Raw genomic sequence first — 27,095 nt, 5'->3', positions numbered from 1 at the left:
TGATCTGCCGAGTTAAATGCTGATAACATTATTGCAGAGGCAAATGCAACAACAAAACTTAATCAAAAAAGGTAATTTGTTATTTGAACATTTCTCTCAAGAATACTGGATACAAAAGAACAGAAGGCATACAGTATCTCAGTTGTCAAAAGTCTTGGTCAGACCTATCTGGTGTACTCTACTGAGTTTTGGGTGGCACACTTATGGAGGACTTACAACACAGACTCATCACAATGATGCCTGGGTTTCAAGGGTTAAATCAAGGGGAAGATTCCATAAACCATACTTTGCAATCTCTTGTGTTTAGAAAGCTGACATAATCCACGTGTTTGAAATGATTAGGGAATTTTAAAAGGTAGGTGAGGTGAAGTGATTTCCTCTGATGGGTGAATCCAGGAGGAGGTATTACCTTACAATTAAAGCTGGGCAGTTTAGGAGTGAATTCAGGAATGCAACTTTTTCTCCACAAAGTAGAAATCTTAAATGTTCCGCCGTGAAGCCCCGAGTGGATATCCCATCCCTCTAGGCAGTTGGGCCTTTTCTTTAATTGCCTCTCAGAACACGGGCCTCAAAGGCTAGGCCAACACTGGTTACCCATTTCTCTTTACCCTTTTCCTACTCAGGCCCTAAATTTCCCTTCTAAATCTTTCCAGCTTGTTCTCTTCTCCTTTGAAACATTTTTTTAAACCTCTATCTCTTTGACAAAACTTAACATCCAATATGGCTCGGTGTTAAATTTGTTCACAAACTCGCTCCCAGGAACACCTTGGTAGGTTCTAATACCTTAAAAGCAAATCATTGATTTATTCTGGTGTCCTAGCTCAACATTTATACTTTGGCCTCGCTACAGGTTGCTCCTCTAAAATCCAGCAGTATTAGGGTTAGCCCACGTGAGGGAACACACAAGGGTCAGCACAGGTATTGTTAAACTATTCCTTTCTTTACTCCAATCCCTCTTCTACTTATTTGCAGGCATTTCCCTTGTAGATTAGATTAGATTACTTACAGTGTGGAAACAGGCCCTTCAGTGCAACAAGTCCACACTGACCTGCCGAAGCGCAACCCACCCATTCCCCTACATTTACCCCTTTTACCTAACACTACGGGCAATTTAGAATGGCCAATTCATCTGACCTGCACATCTTTGGACTGTGGGAGGAAAGCAGAGCACCTGGAGGAAAACCACGCAGACATGGGGAGAATGTGCAAACTCCACACATGTAACAAAAGCAAACAGTGCATAAATTCAGACATTTATTTAAATTTCAGGGAACATAAGTTGAATGAGTTGACCATCAGTCAAATGCCTAGAAATCTTCCTCACTTTCTTTGGAAACCTGGAAGCACTGTGACCAAGAATGCCAGATTAATATAACCTGTATATACAAAATGGCTTACGATCCACACGAGTATCTCTGGATGACAAGAGTTCTGTGATGCTTATGCCCAAACATTTGCTCTTCACTGACGTTGAAGGTGCAGAAATTGTCGGTTGCCAATGATAGATTCCAGCTTTCCCAAAATGGATTATGCTTCATATTTAATTCATCCAAAAGCATTTGAATTCAACACAGGTCACGAGTAAAGGATGATACTACACTGGATACTAGCACCCTAATTCTTAGATTAGCTCAAAGTTACAAAGCACAATGGACAAGAACTAACCACCAGATGAAGGTTCCCAGTAGACAGGCAAAGTGGACAACTCCATGAAAGTGAAGTCGCCACACTTGGCAATGAAGAGAATGTGAATTTGTTAAGTCAAGCTCAGGGTCAAGAAGGCTGTTTTGATGTGAAACAGTGGAAAGGAAAGGGGATGGAATCAACACTAAGTGTGAACTCAGTCATTAAGATCTACAGCATAGAAAAAGACTCTTCAGCCTATTGTGGCCATGCTAGTCAAAAACAAGCACCTACGGAAATACAACCTCAGGAATGCAACCAAATACACCATCAGGGAAGAGATTGAACCACCAGGATGTGGGCAGTTGTTGAAGTAGTCTGTAACAAAATATCTGTTGAAGTTTGAAGCTAGATCTTCAAAAAAAGAACTGGAGTTCCATAAAATGACGACAAAGTCTGAATGAACGTTGCTGATGGTTTTGGGTGTCAACTCTACCATCTGTGTAAGTTGCTGAAAAATCTGTGGGATCTGTTTTGACCATATCTGCTATTTGATGCTCACTGATTAGCTATTAACCACAGTTGGCTGTTCCTCAGTTACCTCATGCTAATTCCGGATGCTAGAATATAAAACTGTACATGGATACTTTCCTTTCTTTATAAAGTTTACTCTTTGTTCAAAACTTTGGAATCTTGCAGCTTTATTGTCATAAGTACCCAGGATCTCAAACTTCAACTATTTATAAAAGTTACCAGATTGTAACTAATTTAGCTGCTTGTCTGGAACAAAAGAAATGTAGTAGATTCATTTATTTAATGCATTGTCCCTTGTAACTAGGTAACAGTGAAAAGTGGATAATGTTGCCACGTTCCAGCAGCATCCTGGATTATTGAATAAATTGTATAAATGGTTAAATACTGAATAAGTTAATTAACTTGATATTAATAAAACTGAAAGAGCTTCAAAAGTTCATATTTTCCTCTCCATAGATTTTACCCTCTCTACTCCTCCAGTCACTGCCATCCGACATCATCCCAAAGGCCCTGGTAATGCGCTCCTTTTCTGCCACCACTGGTGGTATTCCTTCTGCATCCACCACCCCCAAGCCAGAGACAGTTATGCTGAGTGGATCCTGCATCGCTCCAACACTGGACATTGACAAAGGGATCCTGGCTCCAAGTCCGATGCCGCATCCAGAGACGGAACAGGGATGGAGATATATGGGGCCCCAGCCTCCTGCCAGGGGGCATCAGGAAGCTGTTCCAGGGCAACAAAAGCAAAAAAAAAACACAAAATGATTGAATGGCAGCGCACACTGATGGCCTAGTTTCTCCTCCTGTGTCTTATCGCCTGAAGCGTGGTTAATCACAGAACATGAAGGTAATGAACCAGAAATCACAGAGGACAGCACTTGTTACTTAAATTTTTCAAAATTCCTGAGATTCAGTGCAGATTCCATGAGATTGGAAATTACTATTAGAAACTCCTTTCTTAAAAATAGGGAGGGAAACAGAAAAGAGGAAACAACAGGGTCAGCTGAACATTGGTCAGAGGGATGTTTGAAGCAACTGTTAAAGACGGTGTAGTTAAACACACAAAAAAGTTCAAGTTATTGGGCAGAGTCAAATGGCTTTGTGAAAAGACATTTAGCTAACTTATTGGAGTTCTTTGAAGATGTAACATGCGCTGAATAAAGGAGAAACAGTGGATGCATCATATTTCAATTTCAGAAGGCATTTGATGAGGTGCCACAAAAGTTATTGCAAAATATAAAAACTCATGGCATAAGAGGTAACAATGTGGGCAAAAGACTGCCCAGATAACAGGAGAAAACAAGTATGGTTAACGAATGCTGTCCCACAGGGATTAGTACTAGGGCCTCCTTCTTTTCTTTTACAATTTATATAAATAACTTGGATCAAATTATTACAGGTAATGCTGCTAGATTTGCTGATGACACCAATAGCTAAGAAGGCAAGTTACAAAGGGGGACATAAAGGAATATAAATGGGTTGTGAATGGGTAAAAAGCTATTAAATTGAGTATAATGAGGGGAAAGTTGAAATTGCCCATTAGCAGAAAGAAAATGGTGGACAAGATAAGGACACCTCTTATTTAAATGGTGACAGACGGAAAGCAGAGATAGAAAGGGATCTGGATGTCCTGATACATGAATTGCAAAAGAGTAGCAAGAAATTAGGAAAGTTATTAGAATGCTATAAATTTATTGCGAAGGGAGTTAAATACATCAGGGGAGGGAGGGGGAGAGAGATCGAGAGAGAGAGATCTGCAATGGGCAGTTTGCTAATGAGGGAAGGTGAGATGACATAAGCTTCTAACGACTGGAGCTTCAAAGAGCAGCTTGAATGAAACAAAACCGAGGGGTTTTGTTAGCATTAATATGGAAAGGACATTTCTTATTGAATGAATACACTGTATAGAACTGGGAATCACTGTTTCAAAATAATGAAAGGAGGGGTTGTCTATTTAAGACTGAAACAAGGCGATCTATTTTCTCAGAATTGAGTACCTTTGGAACTCTTCCTTAAAGGCAATAAAAGTAGAGTTTTTGAAATTTCTTAAGGTAGAGGTATACAGATTCTTGATAAGCGGGGCAGGGGTGGTGAAAGGTTATGGTAAGTGGTAATGTGGAGTAATCTTACTGAATGATTGGAGTTGAATGGCCTGTGTCTGTCAGTCTATACAAAACTGGGGATCTGTTTTGTGTTTCAGATTCTCAGCAGTCACATGTATTCTACTCTCTTGGAAAGGCACTCCACTTATTCATTTGAGAAAGTGTCCATATTGACTGTCATTATTTTATTTGAGGGACAGGGAGCTGACAGGTTTGGGCAATTAGAATTCCATGTAGCCTACACAGCTGTTGATCCCAGTCACAAAGCTCTAAAAATGAGTTAACACTGTACTTGGAGTTGCTCAGGCAATGTGAGGAATTTAAGTTATGTATTCAATCTTCTGCATATGTATTGTCATAAGGCAAAGTCTGCAAAGAGGTATCAATGTAAATCATTGAAAGTTTTCCTTTCAGTATAGAAGTGAAGCAGTTATAAATGTGGGTGCAAGAACTAAATTATCATCTTGATTTTGAAGAATATTCATGTATTCCTTAAATTCTTCAACAAATTGAGCAAAATGCAAATTGATAAGAGGAGTCAGACTATTCAGAAGTAAAATCAGGAAGTAGTTTCTAAATACAAAGCTTAGTGGATATCTGGAATTTACATCAATAAAAAGAACAAAACAAGGTTGCTGGTGCAGAGTTTTGATTGCAGCTCTCAAGACTGAGGTCATTAAATTTGAGCTGGATATGGACATCAAGAAAAGGTGGGCAAATAAAATTCTGCTACAGATAATCCTTACTTCGGATGCATGTAATTTGATTGATAATACAGGCTCAAAGGGCTGAACATGTCTTCCTGTGGTACAGCTTCACCAGATGTTTAGGAGGCATATTGAGTGCATACTAGCAATCACACAGGGCACTGTTGGAGACAGGATTTGTGCAAGTTCTGGAAGTAACTGAAGAGTGGCAGTCAAGAGTGTGGTGCTAGAAAAGCACAGCAAGTCAGGCAGCATCTGAGGAGCAGGGGAAAAAAAATAATCAACATTTCGGGCAAAAACCCTTCATCAAGAATGAAGAGGAGTGGCAACTGCTTTGCAACATTAAGCTGAATGTTAATAGTGAATATACAGACAATAATTTGAAGCGGACTAAGGGAGCGTCAAAGGTGAGAGACTATTTGGAACTTCATAGGAGGCACAGCCAAGAGTGCAAGAAGATTGAGGGAAGGGTTGGTGCAAGTAAAGAGGTAAGAAGCTATTTGCAAAAAAGAGCACTTGAGAGAATGGACTGCATTCAACTTAACTTTGCCAACATCCATTAACAAAGACAGATCAGGTTAACATGAATAAAGAAGGAAATGAGCAAGTGAAGATGGCCTTGTCTGTGAACAAGAACCAGAGTTTACAGAGACAGCATTGAGAATAAGTTAGAGTGAAGACAGCAGAATATTAATCAGTGCACACAGCAGCATTTCATAGCCAACAGAATTCAAGGAGGGAATACTGCTTAGTTCAGGCTCAGTGAAGATCATTCATCCAATGCTAGCCCTTCAAGTAGCTTGCTCTCATTTTACTTGCTCTAACTTTTCCCCTCTTTTGAATATCTTTCATTTTCAAACTATTTATCCCATTCACTTCAAAGTGATGTTTTTAGCATCTGTTTTGTGGCAAAGCATTAGACGTTCATACATCTCAAGGTCAAAATTTTTTCATGCTTTGTTTGAATCCTCCATCTAAATCCCATCATGGGATCAACAGGCTGTGGGGAGGTACAAGAGTAGGGGGAAGGGAAGAGATATTAAAGCTCAGATGCTTTCACTCTATTCAAATCAATCTCTTCCTTCACTTTGATAATGAAGGAACAATGACACCTGCAGGAGAATTTATGGCAGTACAGATCATTTTAATATTTTAAAGTGAAAACTGATGTTTGTAAAGTTTGAAGTTGCAGGTTGTGTCACTGGAGTGTCAGCAAACACTTCAGTTGTATTAGCTTAACTCATTTCCTCTGCATCACCATGATGATCTAATTTTGTTCAACAGCTCTTCAGTGTGAATTTTTACAAGATTAAAGGCACAGTAAATGCTGTTGTTCAAACACTGGGCCATTTCCTCTTGTTTACAATAGTTAATGCTACTTGCATTATCAGTCTAACTGGTGCAGACATTTCATGAACTGTAGCAGTTCTCATGTCTGAGAGGCCACTTCGGTTGTACAATAAAAAACAAATCGCAACTTCCAAACATTGAACCAAAACTTTTATTTCTCAATATATTAGACATAAGGAAACAATGGATCAAAATAAATTGTTCATGCACATGAATACAAAAAATAAAGTAAAATTGCCAAAATACCACATTTACGAACTGGGACATATCACTTTTCCTTATACTGGTTTCAGCAGTACCAGGGCACTGAAATGACAAGTGCTTAAATAAAACAAACTGAATTTTGCCTACTACTGAACACTACACTCACATTTAAATTCCTCACTCGGCAAATTTCATTCAATGATGTACAAATCTGTTAAAACGTCATCAAAAAATTATCAAAGTTAGAAAGAACCCACAAGTTAGTTAATTGCTTTTTGCAAGTTATTGACAAGAACTCCAGCAGTGTAGGGTTGCAGTTTGCAAGCTCACTGCTGCACAAATTTTCAATGGAAGAGAGCTACAGTTTCAAACCACAGATTAAACTGAAAAGTACATGGTGTTTATCTTCAGGCTGTTTAATATTTCAGTGTTCTGAATTCTAGGACACTTTTCATCTCAGCTCAGCATTCACTCTCAGTGCCTTTGGGTCCTGCATTCAAACAGTCTGCAGCACAAGAGCTTTCAATGCTTATAAAAAGGGCCCTTGAAATGGTTTGGTCTGATGTTACACAGTAAAGGGACCAACTGAGTACTGCATAAATTAAGGTACAAGCAAATAGTTGATGATTTAAGAAATACACAGGCATTTTGCAAGGTAGAATTGGTACAAAGGTCATTTAAACCTGTAAGCCTACTCGACAAAAAAATTCACAAACCTTCCAGCTTAGCTCAGATATAATCTCGATCATGATCCCCAACCATTCACAGGTGCAACTAAATTTGCAGAATTAATATTTTTCCACTTATTAACTACATTTGTCGTGCTAATGTTTAAGGGAAGGCCATAGTGGTTTCTGATAATCTCGTTAATGCTTCACCATAGGATCACTAAGGGATGTTCAAGAATGAAGTAGATAGCCTGCTAAATGGTCAAACCCAGGGAACTGTCATATGACTAGGCATGCATATTTTAAGCTTAAGGGTAATGCCTCCCTCTAGGAGAGAAAGCCTCCAGTTTATAATACCTTTCACTATCACAGGACAACCCAAGCAAAGCAATCTCCAGTCAATGAAGTGCTTTTTGAAGTACACTTACTATTGAAAGACAAGTACAATGTAATTTCTATTAACAAAAGTGTAATAGCTGGAGCATTACATTCAGCAAGACTGAACAGAAAGGCTGTTATTTGATTAGGGGCATTGACCAAGTGACCTTCCAGGTAATATAAACATAATGGCTCGCAAATAAGTAGTCTTCAGAATACTTATTTAAAAACAAGACAAGACTGATTCATTCTGAATAGTTTAAAAGGAAACAGACAATTTTTCTGGTGGTTTCTTTATATACACTTTAAGCCGAATTGAGACAGCAATTTGAACACGGCACAGAAATGCAATGGGCAGGAAATACACTGTTTTTTTTAAAAGAATGTCTGCCAAATTTCCTGTGGAATTGCTCACTGCAAATTACAAGATAGTCATATCAAGCTATGTATTTACATAAAAGATAGGGACAGTGTCTTTGCCTCAAGATTGCAAAAATCTGTTAGGATCACTTAACTCACTCAAGCCCTGGATTCACTGGTGTGAAGAAAAGTTATTCAGAAGACTAAGTGAATTATTAGTTTGAATATACTGATTTTATCAATAACACTGTTCATCACACATGATAGGCAAGTGACACACTAAACTGGAAGTTCAAACACATCCATATTTTAATATTCCTCAAAAACCTGTTTGGCTTTTGTACCAAGACTACCATAAAAGGCTGCACTGAAATATTTAACCACTGAAGCAAAATGATTGGCGGATTTGTTATAAAATCAAGAGACCAGCTACTTGATATTAGGGGGAAGAAACACTACCAACATCTGGCAAGCACTGCAAATGGTCTTCTTTCAAAGAATCCATTTCCAAGTGCACAACTATCAACTTATTTGGCACTGCTGAACAGGTGGAATAATGTCAGGAATGAATTATGCGGACATGCCTAACAGAACAGATTAGGCATGGAGAGCTAAAGGACCAAACACACTAGGGTAAGCAAATGTACTGCAAACTTAAGGCACAAATCTTCCTACTGTTGTGCTTCTACCATGTATACTCTGACCAGGGACCGACTTGTTTACACCAGAAACAAAATATACAAAATCATTAAATATTTTTATCCATTGCTAGAGCCTAAATTCCACCTTCACTGACAACCAGCTGGTCCCAGATCCAGAGGTACAAAGTTTCCTGAAAGTCAATTTTAAAAAGGATATAGCACGTTGATAGAAAGGATTTCATTTTGTAAACTTGTCCCATCAGTTTTAGCATTCCTGATTCTATATTAGAATCTGTGATGAAACAACTCTGGATGCCCTGTGGAAGGCCGGAGGTGGTGCATGCCAGTTGGTATTAACAACTGATGTAGCACTCTGATCAAGGAGAGTTCCTTACAGCAGTGATCAGAGCCTGTCCTGGTTTGACACGTCATGAATTAACAGCAGTGTCTCCGTATTCCTCATTCCAGCGTTTGTACCCCTCTAGAGTCTGAGGGCCGACACTGCGCTTGATCTTCCTACGTGAATCTTCAAAGTCTGACAGTCTGATCTTTCTCACCTTGACAGACAAGCAATACAAGGTACAAAGTCACATTTTGGTTAAGTAGCATGTCACTCAAAATCACTGCACGCCATTCTTATCTTTTGCTTTGTCTCCTTAAAAACATTGTAAACCATCAGTTATTGATGGTTCTTAGTAGCAAAACAGCTAAATGTTCAAAATCCCCATCTCCAAAACGCTTCTAGTATACAAAAATATATGTTAATACCAAATATTTTACACACGGAAGTGTTTTAATCATAGGAATAGATGTGAACTTACCTCACTAGCAGCCATATTTCTCACTTCTTCTGGCTTTAGCTCTGAAAGGAAAATAAAAACCCATCAACTCTTACTTCAAAACCAGAGTAAGTGAAAAAACAAAAAAAAGCACTGACAAATTGATCTCTGAAGTGGTCCCAGCTTCAAACTATTACCTTTCAATAGCAATAATGGATGAACAATAAACACTTGTTTTGTCACACCCATAATTCACAAAATTAATTTGAAAAAGAATGGATATTGACATCCGTACATCAGCTGAGTTGGAGGTATGCCAGGATTGAGGATTTCAATGTCATGGCAGAAACAATAGCAAATGAAGCCTCCCATGTACTGCAGAGTTGATTCTCCAGTAAAATACAATTCAATGGGAAATAGTTACACAATACAAGTTAACAGGTAAAATCTTAGCCATTTCTAACAGTTTCAGGTATCAGAATTGGAAGATAAAATGCTTTTTAAAAGGCAGACATGGATCAACTGAAGTAGTAATGTATCCAATTCTGGGCACTATACTTTTGGAAGTCAGTCAAGACCTTTACAATGATGCAGAACACATTTACTAGAATGGTACCACAATAAAATGATTATATTATGCACCGAAACTGGGAAATAGGGGAGTTGAGTGCCTTAGGAGTAGAGGAAACAAGGAAACTTTAGTGTTCAAAATTATGAATGGTTTTAATGTAACAGATGAGGAGAAACGCTCCCAGAGGCAGAAGTATCACAGATCAAGATAAGTCAGCATACGAACCAAAAAGAGCGAGAGGAAGATTTTTTAAAAATGCTGTCATTCATGATCCTCTAGAATGTGTTATCTGGATACAGATTTATTAATAAATTTCCAAAGGCTAACCAGAGAAACATGCAAAAGTTGAGAGATTAAAGCACAGGAATGGTATTGATGGGAAACAGGAAAGAGCCAACACAGGTACCTTGGGTAGAATGAACGACCACTTACTATGGTATAGCTTTCTAGCAATAACACATCACATACCTCGAATTGGACCCAGTGCTGCATCCTTCGCTAATGCAGTCAAGTCACTCCCTGAATATCCTTCTGTCTGCCTGTAAAGAGGAGTGGGTCAATAAAATATACATTCACATATGCATGGAGCCCCTGTTGAAAATATTCAGTGTTTTGCATTAAACAGAGACCAGAAAATACATTACTAAAGAACATTAGAGGATTTAAAAGGAATAATACAGAACTGTGTTCTAGCACAATCTATCGCATGTCAGTCAAAAGCAAAACACTGTTTCAGATTTCCAACATTTACAAAGGGTTGCTCAAGAACCTAGCAGTTTGGGAGAAAAGTCAGACTTGAAATGTTAACACTGTTCCTCTGTTCACAGATGTTGCCAGACCGGAGGTTCGCCAGCATTTTCTGTTCAGTTTGTTTCTCCCTTTAATCAAGCTGCTCCAACAATATAAAACTAACTACCTGGCTCAAATAGAACATAAAAGCAAGGCAGAGTAGTTAGGAGAAGGGAGTCAATAGTTTGGATGGGAGAGAGAAGTATTGAGTGGCTTGTTAAAGGAGGAAAACAAAGTGAGGGAATTGGAGAGAAAGGTCTAGGTTGCTGAAAGCTGAGTGAATGCATAGTTAAGATTCAGAGAAACAGAGTCTGGGAGGTTGAGTCAGAGTTCACACTGGAATGAATGTATCAATATTGGAACACATCAGAAGATTTGCCCAGAAAATGATGTCCCTAGAGTCTTAAACCACATTAGCTATATAAAGAATGGAAATATAATCAGGACTCCTCTAACTAGCTGATCACTTAATAAATCTTGCTATTGTTTCAGATAGTGATGTATTTTAATGTTTAACCACCCTATATGCACGTCATGCACTACGACATCCATCATCTTCATTCTAGAATGCAATCAGCAATTTAGTATAATTGGAACCTTCAGTGATTTGTGGGGAATCGTGCTGATAGTGCCTCATTAAAAGTTGGTTTTTCAGTTGTCTCAGCCAGATTTGGAGTGATAGTGCCCAAACTTCTGCCTACACAGGAGCATAACCATTAAATAAAGCTACACTGTTAAACATGGTGCTTTTCAGACCTCCAGGCTCATAGATTTTAACCTGGACAAAGCAATAACGTTAAAGGGGACTGAACTGTCTGGTCATCGATTGCCAAAGTCTGGGCACCTTTGAAAGTTTTACTTATATGGAATTCAAGGGATAGATTCTGGCTATGAAGAGGATTGTAGAACGTAAGATTTAAAGGCATCCCATTCACACCAATTTCAATCTAGATCATGTTGGCATATTGAAGTTGAAAGCTGCGGGTCAAATTTAGATGGAAATACAAAAGGTTTGCTTCAGAGGTCATGATCGATTTAAAAGTTAGACTTCTATTTCTTCTTTTTAAAAGAGTACAGCAAGGTTGACAACTGCTGCCTGTTCTATATAATGTTTTATTAACCATAAGGGATGATTAAGGGCGGCACGGTGGCACAGTGGTTAGCACTGCTGCCTCACAGCGCCAGGGACCTGGGTTCAATTCCCACCTCAGGCGACTGACTGTGTGGAGTTTGCACGTTCTCCCCGTGTCTGCGTGGGTTTCCTCCAGGTGCTCCGGTTTCCTCCCACAGTCCAAAGATGTGCGGGTCAGGTGAATTGGCCATGCTAAATTGCCCATAGTGTTAGGTAAGGGGTATATGTAGGGGTAGGGGTATGGGTGGGTTGCGCTTCGGTGGGTCGGTGTGGACCGAAGGGCCTGTTTCCACACTGTAAGTAATCTAATCTAATCTAATCTAAATTTAGGATTTCAAAATGTCTCTTAACAATTCTGAAGATGTCACAAACCTTTGAGCTGTTTTGAACAGCTCACCATGTTGAACAATCAGGTACCCTTACACTACCTTTCTGAGATCATCCAGTGAGCAGAGTGCAAGACGGAAAATAGGGAGGAGAGTTCATTTGGTTCCTTATCCATCTTCTACATCTTAACTCCATCTACCTGATACAATGGACATCTGCCTCAACTGTTGGTTTACAGTGCAAGCTGCAAGTATTAAATTGTCACACAGGACCTAATAGAACTCAAGCCTCATTGTTCATCTGGATGACTTAGAATGCATGATTTGCAACAAAAAGGTTGGGTCTGACTAAATGTTAACTCCAGGAGCAAAAGGAAACATGACTGCAGGTCTACTGAGACAACATGAAAACATCACTGAGCATCACACTCCAAAATCCCCAAGTCAAGGGACAAAATAGAGATATTAGTGAGAATGCCTACTATTCAAAGATTCCATAATTTCGAAAACTAGACATGCAAACTGCAACTTTGGATTGGAAACTTGCATTGCACAAAAGGGAGAAACCAGAATGCCACAAGCCAAATCAGTTTGATACTAATTGTGGGGAAATTATTGGAATCTATTGGTGACAGAATGACCAAGCTTTGGATTAACTGATCAGAAAAAAAAGAGTGGACTGCAGATGCTGGAGATCAGAGTTGAAAAGTGTGGTGCTGAAAAAGCACAGCAGGTCAGGTTGCATCCATGGAACAGGAGAGTCAAGATTTCAGGCATAAGCCCTTCAGAGACAGATTGTGAAGAATACAATAGATTTTACCATACAAGTTACTTTTCTTGAGGATCACACTCATACATTGATAATAGCAATGAATAATATTCTGTAAAAGACATTGTGCACCCTTATAATTTAGATAGCCAATTATTTAGAGGTTGGAGATGAGAGTGCGGATAACTGGATCGTTCACTGATACTGGCAACCTGTATTCTCTGCAGATCAATTCTGGGATCTCAGCAGCAGACAAGCTATTGATGTGCCAGAGGAAGTGGTGGAAGCTGGTGAAATTGCAACATTTAAAAGGCATTTGGATGGGTATATGAATAGGAAGGGCTTGGAGGGATATGGGCCGGGTGCTGGCAGGTGGGACTAGATTGGGTTGGGATATCCGGTCGGCATGGATGGGTTGGACCGAAGGGTCTGTTTTCATGCTGTACATCTCTATGACTCTAAGCATGAAAACAGATTTGATACTAAGCATGAAAAAGGGACAAGTCATGGCAGGACAGCTCAAAGCTGTGGTGTGCTGCCTTGCTCTACTTGGCAAGACAGGCACATTTCCTGTGCCCAGAAGTAGCAAGTTTGCAGCAAGTGTTTCCAACTGCAGTTTCTGGAAGCCTGGGTTTCATGCTGGGCCAGTCGCTGGTTACATTATGGAGCAACTGCAAAACTGAGAAAATTGTAGAAAGCAACAGACGGGTGGTCACACCACAGGCTGAAACTCCACAGGCAAAAAAGGAATGGATGACCACCAGGCAGAATAAAAGAACAAGGCAGGAATTGCAGAAATCCCCTGTGACCATTCTCCTAAAAACAGTACTGCTTTGGTTACTGTTGAGGGGAATGACCTCTCAGGGGAAAACAGCAACTGTCAAATTCATGGCACTACAGCTGGTTCAGTTACACAGGATACAAACGAACAATACAAAAATGCAATGGTTATAAGGATTCATTTATGAAGGGAACAGGAGCAGCATGGTGGCTCAGTGGTGAGCAGTGCTGCCTCAGCACCAGCGACCTGGGTTTGATTCCCACCTCTGGCAACTGTCTGCATGGAGTTTGCACATTCTCCCAGTATCTGCATGGGTTTCCTCTGGGCGCTCCGGTTTCTTCCCACAATCCAAAAGATGAGCAGGTCAGTGAATTGGTCATTGTAAATTGCCCATAGTGTTAGGTGCATTAGTTGGGGGTAAAATATAGGATAGGGGAATGGTCTGGTAGGTTAGTCAGTTTGGACTTGTTGGGCTGAAGGGGCCTGCTTCCATACTGTTGGGAATCTGATCTAATACGGTAGGAAATCTAATCTAGAAATGATACGCCAGAATGGTATACTGCCTCCAGAGTGCTAGGGTCAAGATGTCTCAGAACAGTGAGCAACCAATGTTGCAGTACACATTTGAACCGATGACATGGGATTTCATCTTTTTTTTTTTAAAACAAAAGCCTAAATGCAAAATATTTGCATTTTAGGAAGCAAGCCAAAAAGTAGGACCTCAAAATCAGTGCCATTTGCTACTGAGAGGAGAAATAGCAGGACACGTTGAATGAACACGTGGCTAAAGTTACAATGGGAGTGGGAAGGATTCAGATTCCTGGGGCTTTGGGACCAGTACAAACTGGAGGATTACATCTGAGATTAATACTCTAGGGAAACTACTTGCAAAAGTGGTTGGGGAAGGTTTAAACTAAATTAGTAGGGGAATGGGAATTTAAGCAACATTGGGGTGGGGGTGTTCAGAACTAGAGGGCATAGTTTAAGGGTGAAAGGGGAAAGATATAACAAGGGACCCAAGGGGCAACTTCTTCATGTGTATGGGATGAGCTGCCAGAGGAAGTGGAGGAGGCAAGTGGTACAATTGCAACATTTAAAAGGCATCTGAATGGGTATATGAATAGGAAGGGTTGAGAGGGATATGGGCAAGGTGCTGGCAGGTGGGACTAGATTGGGTTGGGATGTCTGGCCGACATAGACAAGTTAGACTAAAGGGTGTTTCCATGCTGTACATCTCCATCTCTCTATGTTTTTGTCTTTTGGTTAACAAATACAAATAGAGAAAAAAAAGAGGAACAAAAGAAGTGATGGGTAGAATCAAGGGCCAGAATCAAACAAGGCCACAGTAAAAAAAGTAGGAATGGGACAATGAACATTAAAAAGACAAGGCTTTGTGCCTGGATGCATGGACCATACAAAACAAAGTAGAAGAATTAATCATACAACCAGCTGTAAATGAGTTGGTATGACAAGAGCTGGCTACAGGGTGACCATGGATGGGAATCAAACATCCAGGGGTATTCAATATTCAGAAGGAAAGACAAAAAGGAAAAAAGGTGAAAAAGGTTAAAAAGAGGGTATAAACACAATATTGCGGAAAGTCACGGAAAGTAGACAGACAGGTGCAGCAGGCAGATAGGCAAACTGTACATTAGCTTATGTAGCAAGAAGATTCAAGTACAGAAACAAGGATGTCTTGTTGCAATTATACAGGATATTTTTGAAACTACATTTGGAGTAGTGTGCAGTCTTAAGACTCCTTATCTGAGGAAATTAAAAATCACAACACCAGGTTATAGTCCAACAGGTTTAATTGGAAGCATACTAGCTTTCAGAGCGTCCCTCCTTCATCATGTGTGGAGGGCTCGTTCCTAACAAAAATTTACATTGTGCTGTAACTGAAATTATACATTGAAAAATTGATTGTCTGTTAAGCCTTTCATCTGTTAGAATACCATGTGTAAATCACAAAACCTTTTATTAAAAAAGGTTGCATTCTCAGGCTAGCTGTTAACAACGGGGATAGCTAGACAATACGTTGAAGGTGCAACATACTATCTAGCTCTCACCACTGTTAAAAGCTAACCTAAGAATGCAACTTTTTGTGATTTACACATGAAAGAAATGAAACTATCATGATATTCTAACAGATGAAAGGCTTAACAGAATCAATTTTTCAATGTATAATTTCAGTTAGAGCACCCTGCAAATTTTTTGCTATAAATTCTATGTGTTAGAATTGAGCCCTCCACTACCACCTGATGAAGGAGCGATGCTCCGAAAGCTAGTGTGCTTCCATTTAAACTTGTTGGGCTATAACCTGGTGTCGTGTGATTTTTAACTTTGTACACCTCAGTCCAACACCGACATCTCCATATCATATCTGAGGAAGGATACTGTTGTTATAGAGGAAGTGCAGCAAAGATTTACCAAATTGATTCCTTGGATGGCAGAGCCTACATAGGAGGAAAGATTGAGCTGGTTAGAATTGTGGTCACTGGAGTCAGGAAGAATTATGGGGCTTCTCACAGAAACCTATAAAATTCTAACAGGACTGGCCAGGTTACATGCAAGGAGTCAGAATGGTGAGGAGGTTCACAACCAGGCTCAGTTTAAGAATAAGGGGGTAAACCTTTTAGGACGGGAAGGGGGGGGCAGACAGACAGAGAGACAGACAGACAGAGAGACAGAGAGACAGACAGACAGAGAGACAGACAGACAGACAGAGAGACAGACAGACAGAGAGACAGACAGACAGAGAGACAGACAGACAGAGAGACAGACAGACAGAGAGACAGACAGACAGAGAGACAGACAGACAGAGAGACAGACAGACAGAGAGACAGACAGACAGAGAGACAGACACTTTGTTTTGCATTTAAAAATAATCTGATTTTATGCCAGATACTTACAGAAGAGATTATATTACATACAACTCATTTCACTGCCTCAATGTAGATGGTTGATGGATCAACCAATGAAGATTAAATAGATTTGATAGGGTAGGTAGAGAGAGATTTTTCCTCCACTAGTGGAATCAAGAATAAGGAATTAGATTAAAGCCAGGCCATTTAGGAGTGAATTCAGGATAGCTTGCACCTCAGTTATGGGACTGCCAAAAAAAATATGAAACAGAACAAAAATACCCTGAAAAAACTACTCACACAGGCAGGCCTTAGTTACAAATGACTTACTTGGCCAGATGTTCAAGGTCCTTTCGACTTAGTGGATTCCCATGTTTGGCCAAAAGATTTGTAATCAGCAACAGCCGTGTCTGCAGAAGAAGGGAACAGGGAAAACAAAATGAAAAGTTGCTCTGCAAAACTCTTCAGAAAATGAACTACACAAATTATACGACATACTATTGCGGTGTTCCTTAGTTGAAGAATTTATACAGTGAACACAGGGAGAGAGGGCTAAAATAGTGAGTTTATTAAACATTTATTAGAACTGATTGGTTCCCATAATCAAGAACATAAAATCTTAGACACATTTACTCCAACCCAGTACTCCAAAGTTCTCACAACATCACCCAAGGCTCACAATTTATCCTCCTGCAAGCAGGTTTGTAGGCCCACATTATGCATTTTATTTTTAGACAAAAATGCATGAAGCAAGCTAAAGAGACGAGTACAAAACAAAGCTTTTTTTAAAATTAGTAATCCAATAGTTAAAAGGTCATGTTCATATCTAATAGTTCAATTACAATATTAGGGTTGGTTAAAGGATGAGCCAAATTTACAATCTGTCCAATCTAGGCAGCCATGACATTCTGTACCATATATATGAGTGGGTTATCACTAGTGCACATTGATAAATACACAATTTTAAACCAGGCGAAAATTTTTGTAATGTTTTCACATACTTTCTCATTTGGTAGTGAGACGAACACCCTCTTTGTAAAACGTCTGCAGATAAGAATGGAAAAAAATTACTTGCACATAATTACAGAATTGTTTTATATAATCTAGTTCATTGTGTATTATACAAAACAAATTAACTCACCTAAATTATCTTCATTGTAAATCAAGTATTCATAATCTAAGCATAGAATGACTCAGCAGAGCAAGGAGCAATTGTGCTACTAATCTACCCCAGGCACTGGGGACAAAGCTGAATTCAAACTGAGACAAGGCAAAAATTTTCTAAACATGTGGATGATAATGGAACTGTGTAGGTTATATGGTCTTCAGACTGATTCCACAGCTTGGTGCAACATCGAGGGCCGAAGGGAAATACTGTAATGTACCTATTGCATCAACTGAAAAAGGGTTATTGAGGTAATGGTTCACTGACATGTTGGGAAGACAGCATTCTAATTGTATAGTATTGCACTGTAAATGTTAGCTTTGATCCTGGTCTAAAATCTTTAATTCTGACTTGAATCCACGTCTGTGACTCAGGTGGTTATGATACAACTGAACAAAATGAAAGAATTTCAAAAATGGACAATTCAGGAAACTGTATATTAAGGTACTATGGTTTGGTTTAACATCAAAACCTACAGAAGTCAAATGTACAGCACAGAGTTTTAATTAAATGTAAAAAGCAGCTTTGTTAGTTAAGTTGCTGCAACAAAAAGATTGAGATGTTCAAACACTGGTTAATAGATACACAGGCAGATTAAAATACACTTTTACCTCCAGGTTCAAAAATAACTAATATTGAGCCAAAATATCAAATGCTCAAAGATTGCTGAGAAAAGACATTTTTGAGCTGCAGGACTTTCCATATAAATCAGTGAATATACATTTAAAACAAAACATGGTGTTTTTCCTAAATTTGATATCTCTAGCCTCAGTGCTGTGGGGGCACAGACTACTTACCGAAGGACAGCCTCATCTAGCTCCTGCGGTCTATTTGTTGCCCCCATTACTAAAACTCTGTCATCCCCACTGGACTGCACCTAAAAATAAAGGAGATCTTGTAAAAATACTAATATATTCAGATATTTGTTTTTTGAATGGATTTTAATGTTTTGATGACGTTCAAAATATTTGAATGTAACTGGAATTTTTATTTTGTCATTACTTCCCGATAATGAAAAGATTCACGCGTCCACATGTTGTGTTTTTAAAAAAAGGCTTGCATGATATTTCCATTTTTAACTACTTAATGACATCACAGAGAGTAACATATGATATCAGAAATTCAAACTCATGCAGCAGTGAGGCAAAGCATCAGCTGGTGCCCACGACTTTTTCCCAGATCATTACTGAATGATGCCAAGCACTCCACTGCTAGAAAAAAAAACAGAAATGGGAAGAATGACAGATATATTTCCTATCGGTCAGATATAAATCATGTTGCTGCCGTATCAGAATTCAAAGACTAATCAGTAAGTTTATTTATAAAAAAAAGAAAAGTTGCACAGGAAGCCTTTTGAGTTTGGTCTTGAGATGTGGGTGCTGTAGGCAATATTCATTCCTTTTGCCCTGAGACAATGATGTTGGGCCTTCTTCTCAAACTAGTGGTAAATATTTAATGCAATAATAAAAAAAACACTGGTTAGGTTGCTTTGGAAAGCAATTAAGAGTCAACCATAGAACATAGAACAGTACAGCACAGAACAGGCCCTTCAGCCCATGATGTTGTGCCGACCACTGATCCTCATGTATGCATCCTCAAATTTCTGTGACCATATGCATGTCCAGCAGTCTCTTAAATGTCCCCAATGACCTTGCTTCCACAACTGCTGCTGGCAATGGATTCCATGCTCTCAACTGTGTAAAGAACCCACCTCTGACATCCCCTCTACAGTTTTAAACTGATTGGAGGAAAGTATGACCCCTCATGTTAGTCATTTCTACCTTGGGAAATAGTCTCTGGTATCGACTCTATCTATGCCTCTCATTACTTGTATACCTCAATTAGGTCCCCTCTCCTCCTCCTTTTCTCCAATGAAAAAAGTCCAAGCTCAGTCAACCTCTCTTCAAAAGATAAGCCCTCCAGTCCAGGCAGCATCATGGAAAACCTCCTCTGAACCCTCTCCAAAGCATCCACATCTTTCCTATAATAGGGTGACCAGAACTGGATACAGTATTCCAAGTGCAGTCTAACCAAAGTTTTAGAGAACTGCAACAAGATCTCACGACTCAAACTCAATCCCCCGGTAATGAAAGCCAAAACACCATCTGCTTTCTTAACAACCTTGTCCACTTGGGTGGCCATTTTAAGGGATCTATGTACCTGCACACCAAGATCCCTCTGTTCTTCCACACTGCCAAGAATCCTATCCTTAATCCTGTACTCAGCTTTCAAATTCGACCTTCCAAAATGCATCACCTCACATTTATCCAGGTTAAACTCCATCTGCCACCTCTCAGCCCATCTCTGCATCCTGTCAGTGTCCCGCTGCAGCCTACAACAGTCCTCTATACTATCAATGGCACCTCCAACCTTTGTGTCGTCTGCAAACTTGCTGACCCATCCTTCAATCCCCTCATCCAAGTCTATTAATAAAGATTACAAACAGAGGCCCAAGGACAGAGCCCTGTGGAACACCACTCACCACAGACTTCCAGACGGAATATTTTCCTTCTACTACCACTCGCTGTCTTCTGTTGGCCAGCCAATTGTGTATCGAGACAGCTAAGTTCCCCTGTATCCCATTCCTCCTGACCTTCTGAATGATCCTACCATGGGGAACCGTATCAAATGCCTTGCTGAAGTCCACACACACCACATCCACAGCTCAACCCTCATCAACTTTTCTAGTCACATCCTCAAAAAACTGGATAAGGTTTGTGAGGCATGACCTACCCCTCACAAAGCAGTGTTGACTGCATTTAATCAAGCCATGCTCTTCCAGATGGTCATAAATCCTATCCCTCAGAATCTTAACACCTTGCAGACAACAGACGAGAGACTTACTGGTCTGTAATTGCCAGGGATTTCTCCATTTCATTTCTTGAAGGAAGGAATTACATTTGCCTCTCTCCAGTCCTCAGGTACGACTCCAGTGGAGAGCAAGGATGCAAAGATCGTTGCAAGTGGCGAAGCAATTGCATTTCACGTTTCCCAAAGCAGCCAAGGACAAATCTTGCGATTTGTCAATCTTAATTGTTTGACAAAATTTTCAGCACATCAGCTTCCTCTACCTCTATCCATTCCAGCATGCACACCTGCTCTTCAAAAGGTTTCATTCACTACAAAGTTAGTTTCTTTCGTAAAGACAGAAGCAAAAACAACTCATTTAGGGCTTCCCCTACCTCCTCAGACTCTATACACACATTCCCTCCGCTATCCCTGATCGGCCCTACTTTCTTTGACCATTCTCTTATTCCTCACATAAGTGTAAAATGCCTGTGTTCTCTCTAATCCGTTCTGCCAAGCCTTTCTCATGTCCCCTCCTGGCTCTCCTCAGACCATTTTTGAGCTCCTTCCTCGCTTGCCTGTAATCCTCTAGAGCTGAGCTGAGCTGGACCCTTGCTTCCTCCACCTTATGTAAGCTACCTTTTTCCTTTTAACGAGAAGCTCCACCGCTCTCGTCATCCAAGGTTCCTTTATCTTACCACTTCTTGCCTGTCTCAGAGGGACATATTTATTCATCACTTGCAACAACTGTTCCTTAAACACAGTCTCCACATGTCTATAGTGTCTTTACCATGGAACAATTGCTCCCAATCCATGCTTCCTAGCTCATGTCTAATTGCATCATAGTTTCCTCTTCCCCAATTAAATATCCTCCCATTTTGCCTAATCCTCTCCTTCTCCATAGCTATGTAGAATGTGAGGTAGTTGTTGTCACTATCACCAAAATGCTCTCCCACCACAAGATCTGATACCTGCCCTGGCTCGTTTCCAAGCACAAAGTCTAGAATGGCCTCTCCCCTCGTCGGCCTGTCAACATACTGAGTTAGGAAACCCTCCTGAACACACCTTACAAATCTTCTGCTTGAAGGAGGTTCCAATCAATATTGCAAAAGTTAAAGTCGCCCATTACAACAACCCTACTACGTGCACACTTGTCCAAAATCTGCCGACCTATGCTTTCTTCCAGCTCCCTGCTGCTATTGAGGGACCTGTAGTAAACGAGATGACTGCTCCCTTGCTGTTCCTAATTTCCACCCATATTGACTCGGTAGGCAGATCTTCCTCGACAATGGAAGCTTCTGTAGCTATGATACCCTCTCTGATTAGGAGTGCTACACTCCCTCCTCTTTTTCTCCCCCTCCCTATTCTTTTTAAATGCTCTAAACCCTGGAACATCCAGCAACCATTCCTGCCCCTGAGCAACCCATGTTGGTGCAGGGCAGATATCACCTATACACCAAATCAAACAACAAAGTTTCCTTCCCTAAAGGCAGCAAAGCAAGCCAGCTGGGTGTTCATAACAATTTAACCAACTCATGATCATTTTTATTGAAACTGGCTTTTTATTACCAATTTCAAATTCACAAACTGGTAATATCGGAGTTTTTATTTTCTGGATTACTGATGCAGTAACATAACTATTACCATCCACTTAAATTCACTTAAGAATAAACCTATACCACTGAGCAGCACTAATTTTAGGTTTGCTTTGGTCCAAAGCAATGCAGATGACAGACAACTAAGAGGGTGAAATCACCAATATCAGGTCAACCTTTTTGAAGTTCGACACACACCATCTCTTCATGATAACAACAGTATCATAAAGAGGAGTTTCAAGGGTCTCTGGTTACGTATTGAACGTTTCAGAGGGCGTGGCATGGCCTGTGCTAAAATACCAAAAGTAGCCTTCAGAAACATTGTTCCTGTGAGCAATAGGACAATCTGGGACATAGGCTCCCCATCATAGATAATAGAATGAGACAGGACGGATTTTTTCAAGACAGAAATAGATACATAATTCACTGAATTGCCTTCAGTGGATTTTTTTTTTCATTTCCCCCACGTTTACAACTATGGTATGATTTTTCTTACTCTGATAAAGTAGTTGAAATAGGCCAATCCCCCTCTCTCATTAATTACATTGTCCACACTACTGGACTTCAACAGAATAAAAATTGAGAGATTGTAAAACAGCTGCAATATGCCATTTCAAGACATCGGAAACCTCAACCTGAACACAGTGTAGGACAAGGTTCGTTACTGCCTTCCGCCAAAATGGAATAGAGATTGTTATAATTTTGAATTGGAAACACATGACAGAGAGGTCTTTCAAGAATTCAGAAAATTCCACAATTGCAATGGGCCAACAATTCCTTAGAAGCGAAAATTTGCTGGACTGGAAAATGAATTGGGCCCATTAATAAGGTCAAAGTTAAATAGACTGCATTTCACTAAAGATTATATTCTGCTCTGTACAAGAAATAAACTACGGTCATGGTTTACAATTAACCTAATTCGACTGGAGTTTTAAAATCAGACTGCCTTCTTAAAAATGCACATACGAGCATGCAGTAAGTTGTACACTTTGGAGGGGGTCTCATTTCTACAGTCTCAAGGTCTCTGTCATTTGACTGGGTACTGGCAAAGGCAAACTATAAAGTTTGTTACAGGAGTGACCAGTGACAATGAACACAAAAAGTACATTAAAACCTGGTCAACGTACACAAATAGCATCCATTGTCTCTGCAAGTTACAGAATATTACCCCTCTTTGGCCTCCTTATCATCAGTGACTATCTTCGTTGGTGGTCCAAACTGGGTCAGTTTCACATCTCTCACTTGTGGTAAAAACAATACCATAACCGTTTTGAGTCATTCTGCCCCTAAATATGAACATATTATAGTGGATGGCCAACTGTACTCACCCCATCAAATTCTATTAAAAACTCTGTTTTTAAGCGTCTGCTTGCATCATGCTCTCCTTCTCGTCTCTCACAAAGAAGGCTATCTATTTCATCTGAGAAAAAAAATCAATACATTTATAAACAGACAAATCTCACGCTGTCAGACAGAATTTGCGATATAAACCAGATATAAACAAATAACGCTAATGGGGACAGATTTTTAAATGTTGGTGCTGCACTCACCAATGAAAATGATGGATGGCTGAAGCTCTCGTGCTGCTGAAAAGAGAGCTCTCACCAACTTTTCTCCCTCTCCAACCTAAAATAGAAACAGCTTCTAAGGAAGTGATCAAACAATTTAGTTCTATCAACTTACCAAACATTAATATGGAAAACCGTCTTAACGCCGAAAAGTGAAATTAAACATTCAAAAGGGTGCTGAAAGTTAAATGCTTTATCAGCTACAGTAAAATCTGTTTAAATTTTACATTATTGAAAAGTGTTAACCATGCTTCTGAACCAGTGGAATCAAGTGTTGACTTTTTTGTTGCAGGGGGGGAAAAAAAAATCCCTTAGTTGGAAAACTTCTGGATTCAGTTTCACAGATGACCTAGCTGTGGTCAGAAGACAGGAGAGTTTCTCCTAGAGAAAGAAGTTAGCTCATGACAGAAATAGGTTACTTCAGGGCCAGTATTTAATTCAAAAATTCCACACCAGAAATGCTTGGTTAGGAGGTTATATGAAGCTAAGTTGAAACTCAATTGTGTGAACAATTAAAGAAAAAACTATCATGCTATCAAGACTAGGAATCAAAAGAGAACTGTCAAATTAAACCTGTAGAAAAATGATAGAAAATGGAACTGTGATATTAGAGTTCTAAGAAGTGATAATGTTGGGATAGATGGAATTTTGTTTCAGTATTTCAAAACTGCAATTATATGTAAATAACTTGGTTTATTCTATTATATCTTCATTTCTTTTGTATGATTAGCTTTCGTTTTATTATCTAAACCAAATCTGCAGCTATGTGTGCTTATTCTTCTGTGAAGGACCACATTAAAATAATTTTAAAAAATGTTCTATAGGCCAGATTTCAGTTTGGTATCTGATGTGTCCAGTAATAAGATACAGTGGGATCATAACACTACATTCGGACACTGTCAAAATTACTCACATATTTGGAGGTTAGACTTGCAGCACTGATATTGAAGAATGTTGCATTGGATTCGGAGGCGACAGCTTTGGCCTAAATTGAAACAGAAGAGGTGACTGAGAAACGATAAATGCTTCACACACAACACATTGACAAAGCACGCAAATGCCCTTTGATTGAGATCTCTAACTAAACCTTCAAAGCCGCAAAAGATAAGGCTATTGGATCATAATCTGCAGACCTCATTTTTTACCTGAAGATTTTAACCTACTGCGAATCCTCTTGCAAGGATGCCTTCCTTGAAGAAGCTCTCTTCCTCCCTCTACAAGGATTTCAGTGTCTCTCACTCACTGCACCCCCCAGGTCATCTCCTCTGCACAGAAACTCTTCAGCCACGTTCTCCATCACCCCTCCCCCAAGTCCCTCCTCCCTATTTTTTATCTTAGCCTGCCTGGCACCCTCTCCTCATTCCTGATGAAGGGCTTATGCCCGAAACGTCGAATTTCCTATTCCTTGGATGCTGCCTGACCTGCTGTGCTTTAACCAGCAACACATTTTCAACTGTGATCTCCGGCATCTGCAGACCTCATTTTTTACCCCATATTTACTGATGACCTAGTTAAAATCAATGGCAATGAACACAAAATCGCCTTGTTCTTATGAATAAGTCAGTAACATTATGTAATATATTAACCTAGCAGGACATCACAGCAGCACCAGTAACTGAGTGCAGACACCAGCTTTGACTTTCATTTGATGATTTACTCATTCTTGACTTTAAGGAAATCTGTAACCTATATAAACAAATGTGACAGTGCATGGATAGTGAGGCACGATTGGCTGTTTGGAAACCAGATCTAGAGACTGACAGTCGTACCCAAGAATTGGAGTGTAAAATCCTGACTTTTGAGATTTGTAGATTTGTTAGGAGTAGAGAGCGAGTAAGAAATCTGATTTGGTGGGTAAAGTTGTGTAATTGGTTCCCAGTTTATTGTTTGTCATTGGCAAGGATTACAACAGCAGGAGAACCTCGCCTCCTTCAGCTCCTATATGGGAAATCAGAGACACTTCCAGCATGCATGGTGACTACAGATGCAGGAAATGTGTTCAGCTGCAGCTCCTGATTTGCTGCATGGGGCAGCTGGAGCTACGGATGGACTCACTAAGGAGCAGTTATGATGCGGAGTACATCATCGACAGCATGTTTAGTGAGTTGGTCACACCAAGAAAGAACTACACCAACAGAAAAGCGCTGGAAGACCACCAGGAAGATGAGTAAGCATGGGCAGGCAGTACAAGAGCCCCCTGTGGATCAAAGTATAGACAAGCAGTATGATAGGGGACTCTACAGTCAGGGACATAAATGGGTGTTTCTATGACCGTGGTCTGTTGCCTCCTTGGTGCCAAGGTCAAGAATGGAATAGGATATTCTGAAAGGGGGAAGGCGAACAGCCAAAGGTTATGGTCCATATTGGTATAATGACATAGGCAGGAAGAGCCACGTGGTCCTGAAAAGGGAATTTAGGGAGTTAGGTATCAAGTTGAAAAGTAGGACCTCTAGAGTTGTAAATTGTGTGATTACTTTGTGCCAGAAATAATAAGATAATCCAACTGAGTCCATGGCTAAAGAGCTAATGTAGGAGGGCAAGCTTCAGATATCTAGACCATTGAAATCTCTTCCAGAGCAAAAACTAGCGTGGCAGCAGGATGTAAACCAGAGCAGTAGGTCAAGCATGTGGAGTGATTGAGGAGAAGATCAATATCAAGTCATGTAAGACTTATAGGAAGAACAAGAGGAGAAAGTGAGGACTACAGATGCTAGAGATCAGAGCTGAAAATGTGTTGCTGGAAAAGCGCAGCAGGTCAGGCAGCATCCAAGGAGCAGGAAAGTCGACATTTCAGGCATGAGCCCTTCTTCAGGAGTGAGCAAAGGGTCTTTCCTCATTCCTGAAGGGCTCATGCCTGAAACGTCGATTCTCCTGCTCCTTGGATGCTGCCTGACCTGCTGCGCTTTTCCAGCAACACATTTTCAGCTCTAATAGGAAGAACAGGCAGGGCCAGGTTAATGAACAGGCAGTCTGCCATGTATTTATTTTAATGAAAGGAGTACAACCAGGTTTTTTTTTTGTTTGTTTAAATTAATTTACTGCATGAAGCAGCAGCTGGCTAGGCCAACATTCATTGCCAACTCCTAATTGCCCAGAGGGCAGTTAAGAGACAACCACATTGCTGTGGGTTTGGAGTCACATATATGCCAGACCAGGTAAGGATAGCAGTTTCTTTCCCTAAAGGACATTAGTGAACCAGTTACAGCCTGGATGAGTACATGGAACTATGATGTTATAACCAATACAGAAACTTGGTTGAGAGAAGGGCAGGACCGACAGCTCAATGTTTCAGGCATGTTAGAGGGGGATGTAAAAGGGGTGGGGGAGTTGCATTAGTGATTATGGAAAATGTCACAGCTGCCATTAGAGGTGGTCTTGGAAAACTCATCTACTAAGGCCTTA

General features: G+C 40.0%; 1 protein-coding gene across 4 annotated transcripts in view; it reads right to left on the bottom strand.

The window, feature by feature from the left end:
* Positions 1-6,449: 6,449 nt before the first annotated feature.
* The window catches only part of spast (spastin), an 83,206-nt gene continuing 62,560 nt past the window's right edge, over positions 6,450-27,095 (bottom strand). For all 4 annotated transcript variants that reach the window (XM_060852404.1, XM_060852422.1, XM_060852412.1 and 1 more), the window contains 9 exons: positions 24,607-24,678; positions 23,676-23,751; positions 23,454-23,545; positions 18,541-18,620; positions 17,580-17,622; positions 16,909-16,988; positions 10,386-10,456; positions 9,389-9,429; positions 6,450-9,124 (listed from right to left, as the gene is read on the bottom strand). In XM_060852404.1, coding sequence (XP_060708387.1) covers positions 8,996-9,124; positions 9,389-9,429; positions 10,386-10,456; positions 16,909-16,988; positions 17,580-17,622; positions 18,541-18,620; positions 23,454-23,545; positions 23,676-23,751; positions 24,607-24,678 — 684 coding nt within the window. In that variant the 3' untranslated portion in view covers positions 6,450-8,995. The remainder of the gene's footprint in view (positions 9,125-9,388; positions 9,430-10,385; positions 10,457-16,908; positions 16,989-17,579; positions 17,623-18,540; positions 18,621-23,453; positions 23,546-23,675; positions 23,752-24,606; positions 24,679-27,095) is intronic.

Source organism: Hemiscyllium ocellatum, chromosome 3, assembly GCF_020745735.1.
Source record: "Hemiscyllium ocellatum isolate sHemOce1 chromosome 3, sHemOce1.pat.X.cur, whole genome shotgun sequence".
NCBI lineage: Eukaryota > Metazoa > Chordata > Chondrichthyes > Orectolobiformes > Hemiscylliidae > Hemiscyllium > Hemiscyllium ocellatum.
The sequence above is the reverse complement of the archived record's forward strand: the minus strand, read 5'-3'. Positions and strand labels throughout refer to the sequence as shown.